The sequence below is a fragment of the Centropristis striata genome, chromosome 19, assembly GCF_030273125.1.
Source record: "Centropristis striata isolate RG_2023a ecotype Rhode Island chromosome 19, C.striata_1.0, whole genome shotgun sequence".
Taxonomy (NCBI): Eukaryota; Metazoa; Chordata; class Actinopteri; order Perciformes; family Serranidae; genus Centropristis; species Centropristis striata.
Genome location: NC_081535.1, coordinates 13,302,856 through 13,309,521, shown reverse-complemented (window position 1 = coordinate 13,309,521; position 6,666 = coordinate 13,302,856). Strand labels below are relative to the sequence as shown.

Below are 6,666 nucleotides of genomic sequence, written 5' to 3'. Positions count from 1 at the left end.
TTAGCATGTGTTTAATAAGTTAGGCTGCTGTTTATAACGAAAAACTTCAATATGGTGAACAGAAATAGAATTGTGCAAAATTTTTTAGAGTGAATAACAGCAAAATTAACATAATTCAGCTGCAGGAAGTTTACGTCATTGTTGGCAAGCACCAAGCATGCTGAAACCATCAATAAATTCTCACATTGTTTAAATGTCCTAAACAGGTCTCGTTGATTTGCATAAAACACTTCTGTCCTCCCCGTTATTTAATTAGTAAATTCAGCGGAGCAACTGCACTCTGACCAAGTTGGATATAATTTTATTTCCTCATGCACGTCATTGATCTGAAGCAAAGAGGTCATTCAGTCTGTATTTTTATTCACAATATTCCACAGGGTATTGTCAGTACACATTACAGATGAAATTATATATTATTTTTTGAATGTCACAGCACAAATCATATACACAATTTCAGTTCTGTGGTTGTTACACTGTATACAGCATTGACATGAAACAATTAAATCACAGAGTCTCTTCAAGCAAATGATGGGAAAAGAGCAAAAACAAAGGCACACATGTTTTACATCCATACCGCTGTGGGAGAGGTTTAATCATTTTAGTGACCGTAACTCTTGAAACTTGTTGAGTTATCGCTGCTGTTAATATAAATCTGTCTGCAGGCAGGAGACAGATATGCAAACTGAGAGAATACAGAAAAGGTTACATGACAGCTATAATGCAAACTAAATAATTGGAGTGGGATGAAGACCATGTAAATTAGTTTTGCATAAAACCTCAAGAAGCAATAGAATAAATGCAGAGAACAAAGAAAGCAACACAGACCCAATTAGCAATTAGCCAATTACCCAATTTTTTATTTTATTTTTTACAACCATTGCACAATCCCATCAGAAATAATTTGATAAAAATATAATGTTAAGGTGCATATTCATCAACTACAGGCTTAAAGAAAATTAAAGCCTCAGGGCAGGTTAATAAATGTAATTTCACAGGAAGCAGCACCGTAGCAGGAGCAGTTCTGACGGCAGTGCCTTGGAGGTAACAATCACTTCTGCAGTGACCGTTTTCCAAACACGTATTCAATGCAGCTTCAATTAATTTATCATGCAGAACTTTTATGCTTATGTACAATAGAGACTGGGTTCCCCAAACGACCGCATAGGTTTTTTGTACGAGCAGCGACCCATATTTATTTTTATTGTTAGGCATTAACCTCTAATGGCAGTTGATTTTTTGACACTAGAAGAGGAGGAAGTCGTGATAGTACACATAGTATAAGGAGCAACAAAGTCTGTGTAGGGGGGAGAATGTGAAAAAATATTATTAGATTCTTGATATTTTAAAGCATTAAACATTTACAGCATAGTAATTAAATCCCGTCTCAGAGACACAGGACCAGACAACCCAACTGCAGGGGGTTATAATGTGTATTTTCATGATAGTATCTGACTGGCTGTTCTTCCAATTCACTTCCTTTTGTTTCTTTGAAGTTTCTGTCATTATCCTGTATGTTAATTACATTAAGTTGCGGCTTTACCTGTAACTACCGCCCTTTGATCATGTGAGACTGAATTTCTGTATAAAAGTGTAGGAGTTTCTTTTGTCGGGAGCGAACGCTGACTGACTTCTCTCTGTGCTGCATGAACTAACTAAAGGCTTTGATTGATCAAACCAGCTTGCTGCAATTTTCTTCCGAGATTTAGAAACACTCTCAGTATTTTGGAAAGAAACTGCACCTACAAGATGGACGAGTCAAACAAATGCAAGAGTTTGTAGACTGTATATATATATGGACACAGTGTCTGTGATGCCACCCTGAGGTTTCTGAAGAGCCAAAATGAAGCTCAAAGGTGGTGACTCCAGTGGCTTCTACCGTTGCCATCTTGGCAGTGCCGGACTCCTCCTTATTATGTTATGTTTGGGAATAAGGATGTTTTGATCTTCTGCCATAGGTAGCTACGTTAACACTCATGTGGGTCATATTAAAGAGTATAAACAAACAATCCATGTGGTCATATAGGACGGAGGACTTGTAGGCGAGTACAATAAGTACTTTAGATCCACAAGCATTCATGTCTCCAGTTTTCTCTCACAGTCTCATAATTTGAGTGTTGAATTGGCAACCAAAAGTGTAAATGTCTGGCAAACTTCAATTTTTTAGCTAGGCTGTAAAAAAGATGTCATTTAACAAACTAATGGCCTGATTTTAATTAAAACTGCACTTGATGTTTATTGTCCCCAGAGGATAAGTTATACTAGTGACCCACTAACCCTTTATCTAGTGACATTGTGTCCTTTCACATAAAACTGGCAGATTGCTATGAGGTTTATGGGGCACATTTATGCTTCAGAGTGGCTGAACCCTTTCAGGTTTGGACCCTTTACACAAGAAAACTAATGGCCAGATTGCAATAAAAATGAGGCTGAACACCAATTGACCGCTTTCTAATTTTATATCCCATCTGTAATAGTGAGATCACCTTTAAAATTACTCTTTTTGATTCCCCACAGATTGACCTCTTCCCAGGAGCCACCCCTGGCCAATGGAACATCTTTTAGCTAATGAATAATCTGAATTTCCATGAAAAGGATTTGACAAGTGAGCCGAAAATGAACTCCTTTCGTCTGACACACCAGTGGTTCAATTTGCACTCAAGGCGAATCTGCAACTTACACAATCACAAAGGATGATCTTCACCAGGTAATTACAAGACCACACTGGCAGCACAGTGATTAGCAGGCACTCCAATGCGATGACGACACTTGAACATTTTGCGTAACTCTGTGCGGAATCGGTCGTGTAGCCAGGCATAGAGGAAAGGGTTACAGCAGGAGGAGCTCATGGCACACAGGTGGCACAGCAGTTGAATGAGTAAAAAGTAGCGCTTGTTAATGAGGTGAATGTCTATGTCTCGCAGCACATTGAATACATGAATTGGAAGCCAACACACTGCAAAGGCAGACACCAGAAGAGCAACCAGGCGAAAGATCTTTCTCTTGCGAGCTTGTTGAGCACCCGTCTGGCCTTGTGTCCTGTGGCCTGGTGCAACACACTTCCTCAGTTTGACAGTAATACAGAGATAAGACACAAAGACAGCCGACAGCGGCAGGACATACGTGACCAGCAGGGTGCTGTATGCATAAGCACGTCTTTCTTTCTCTTGATCCAGCCAGAATTCCTCACAGATGGTGAAGCCTTCCTCTTTGAACTCTACATGGTAGGTGTGGGTGACGGCTGGAGCCACCAGGCCGCAGGACAGCAGCCATATGCCGGTGAGGACGGAGGCACACGTAGACACAGAGGTACGCTTCTTCAGGGGATGAACTGTTGCGTAATATCTGCAATAAAGAAAGAGAAGGACTTTATAGTATGGGTAAAAACCTCATGTTTAATTAATGTATGTCCAATGAATTAATTATTGCATGATTTATCATGAACTCCTGCAGCAAATGTTTGATAAAGGTTGAAGTCACTATTGTTGTGCTATGTTAAATTAGTACACTAGCTGTCAGAGTTACTGCACAGAATCTCAAAGGGCTGATGGTAATATCAGTGCCTGAAATGGGCCAGTACTCACAAGTACTGAGTACTGGCACTTCTGTTTTTTGTCCACGAGTACCCTTACTTCTCATTTTTATTTATAGTAAAATTAATAGGCTGAAATAGTCTATATAATGGAGAAACAAAGAGGGTTTTATGTCAAATCAGACATGAGCAGGGGTGTAAGGATACATTGATTTGTATCAATACATATCATCATCTTTGAGCTACACCTTTATTTTGAAATTCCAGCTTTATATTTAGTCTTTCTGTCAATTTTTCATTTAAATGTTTGGAAGAGCTCAGTAATAAAATGTAGTCAATTTTAGTTGCTCTTTGTTAGGTGATATAAAAGTAACTGGTTGTGTTAAACTGAGATATATCGTCTCGTATCGATTGCAGACCGCTGAATTAAATTGAAATCATATCCTGGTAGACATTGTCGTATCAGCAAGTATTGTATCGTTGCCCGAATAATTTGTATAACATTGTATTGCAATGAAAGTTGGATACCATATAGCCAGTATGGAATGATAATTTGTTTCATAACCACATTTTTCCACCACTGCAGTGATTGATCTGACTTGGGGACTGAAAATGACTGAATATTTTTTTGGCTGAATTGACTATAATTGGTAGTAACATTTGTTTACTTAGCACCTTTTTTTGCGTTTGGAGCACAATTTGATTTACAATAAGACAACCAGAAATAATAACAGCAACAGAGGTTTCAATTGTGACCTGTACAAGAACAATAAGGGAAAGAGGAAAATCATTTTAAACTGAAAAGCTTTAAGATTGAGGCATGCATAATGAAACAGCAGTGGAGCAGTAATAAGCCCGGCGGTGCTCAAAAGACTTCATTAAAGTTGTTGTCTTTGCCTCTGGATGAGAGAAATCAGCCGCTGGAGTGCCACCTATAGAAGGAAGCTTTACTGTCGTTGTTAGATTTTTTCATATAGAAAGAATAAAGAGTGAATGTGGATCTCTGGGGTCTAGCGGGGGACGTTTCTTTGCAGCACATACCTGATTGTTTTTCCTGTGCGCAAAGTATAAAGCTGGATAATTGGATTTCTCTCATACATAAACTGCAGTAAGCTGCCCAAAAGATATTGCACTTAGTCTTTGTTTTTATGAATTCAGAAATAGATTTTTACAAGCTTGTTTTTTACAAATAGTGAAAAATAAAATGGCCGGTTGTCTAATGGAGCTATGTTCTTGATTCATTTATGACTTAACTGCTTATTAAAGTGTCTGATTTATGGCTGACAAAACCTAATCATTGATTATTATTAAGCCAGAGGAGTCCTTTCATCATGTATTATACCGAAGCATGATGAGTCACATTTTAGTCATTAATTTATTTAGCAGAGTGAGTGCAATTAAAAGTAAGTAACCAATCAATCTGCACATCTCCATAATTTCTAAATGAGGATAAATGAAAAATGAGGATAGATAATGGTGTAATTTCCTGGTTTGCTAATTTTTCTGCCATTTAAATTACTCTCTACTCACTTAAAAGTTATTTAAAATATGAAATAAGTTCTTTAAAGTGAGTACCATTTGACCTTTATCTAATCAAGATGGTTTTAAATTTAGTTTTCAAGAGATTTTTGGCCAAATTGGCAGCACAATTACATAACACAAACCTGCAGGGACAGGAATCTGTGAAAAGGACTGAATGTTAGGACACAATTATGTTCAAAATGTCATTTGTGATATAAGTGGCATCATTCCTGATTTGCCAAGGGATCCACCCACCTGTCCACAGCAATAGCAGTGAGTGTAAAAACTGAAACATAGACTGTGACTGGTTGGATGAGGAACACCAGGTAGCACATGGGGCGGCCGAAAGCCCAGCCATGTGGGTTGAAGGCGTAGGCGAGAGTGAAAGGGACGCAGGTCACACACATGAGCATGTCAGAGAAGGCCAGGTTTCCAATGAAGAAGTTGGTCACATTGTGCATCTTGCGGGTCCGGCAGATGACGTAGAGCAGAAGGTAATTCCCAAAGACGCCAACCACCACAACGAGCACGTAACAGGGGATGATGAGAGGCTTGAAGGTCTGCAGCAGAGCCACATCTGCAAACTGGGAGCTGCGGTTGGTGGAGCTGTTCTGCACGGCAACCTCGTAAATGTGTCCATCTGTGTGTCCCCCCGACACAGACGGCTGCGTGCTTCCAGCAGAGCCACTGTGATTCCCCTCCATAACAGCACAGCTCAATCTCAATCTGCACTGGCCAAAATACAATAAAGGATGCAGGCAAAATGTAAATGTGACTGTAAACAACATTCTGTTCATGACATTTAGTAAGTGGGAGAGCATTATTGAATAGCTAAGCTTTTACCAACACTGACACAGTCTCCCAACAAGACGCTAAGAGCTCCATGATTAAAGGGTGTGTAATTATGAAGCTAAGATAAGCAGCACAACAGCATTCACTGTAATTTTGCAAAAGCAAAATGTCAAGTGTTGAGTGTGCATATGGAGGATATAGGTACTGTATCAGTGTGATGACAGACCAGCTGGGTGGTTTTAGTACAAATATTGTTTCAGCATGACTGAGGTTTTGGCTTTTGATGCATTTTATTAACCAGTAAAAATATTTTTGCTGATTATTATTGTCCCAGTCATGGGCTTATTATGAAATAATGGGTCCCTGGGTACAGACATGCAGGAGGCCCCACCACCATTCCAGTTGCTGAGCCTCTTTTTGTTGTGGTTTTTCAGTTTTTTTTGTGTTTCTGTCTCTTCATGGTCATTTTGTGTCTCTTTGTGGTTGTTTTTGTAGTTTTTTCATAGACCCTCTTTGGTACTCTTTTCAGCTATTTTAGTCTCTCAGTACTTATCTTTCCAATTTGTTATTTTGAGTCTCTTCAAGGTTGATGCGTGTCACTTAAAGTGGTGTTTTGTAGGTGAGGGCCACAGGGCTCTGACACTTTGCCTGTGCCTGCTTGGCCTATTCAGTAATCCCTCCATGGTCGCAATCAATTTATTCGAGGAAGAGTTACAGGGAGATTGAAAGGAAGGTAAAACTGTGACATTCCTGTTGGCAAAAGATTTCTAAATATTAAATCACATCAAAGCAATCTGTTGAGTTTAAAGCCAGCTTGCTGATGC

General features: G+C 39.2%; 1 protein-coding gene across 1 annotated transcript; it reads right to left on the bottom strand.

The window, feature by feature from the left end:
- Positions 1-2,488: 2,488 nt before the first annotated feature.
- Positions 2,489-5,754, bottom strand: LOC131992269 (prolactin-releasing peptide receptor-like). Its single transcript, XM_059357777.1, has 2 exons — positions 5,306-5,754; positions 2,489-3,342 (listed from the first exon to the last, which is right to left on the bottom strand). The coding sequence occupies exons 1-2, from the start codon at positions 5,752-5,754 to the stop codon at positions 2,709-2,711; spliced, it is 1,083 nt and encodes a 360-aa protein (XP_059213760.1). The 3' UTR covers positions 2,489-2,708.
- Between the last annotated feature and the right edge of the window lie 912 nt (positions 5,755-6,666).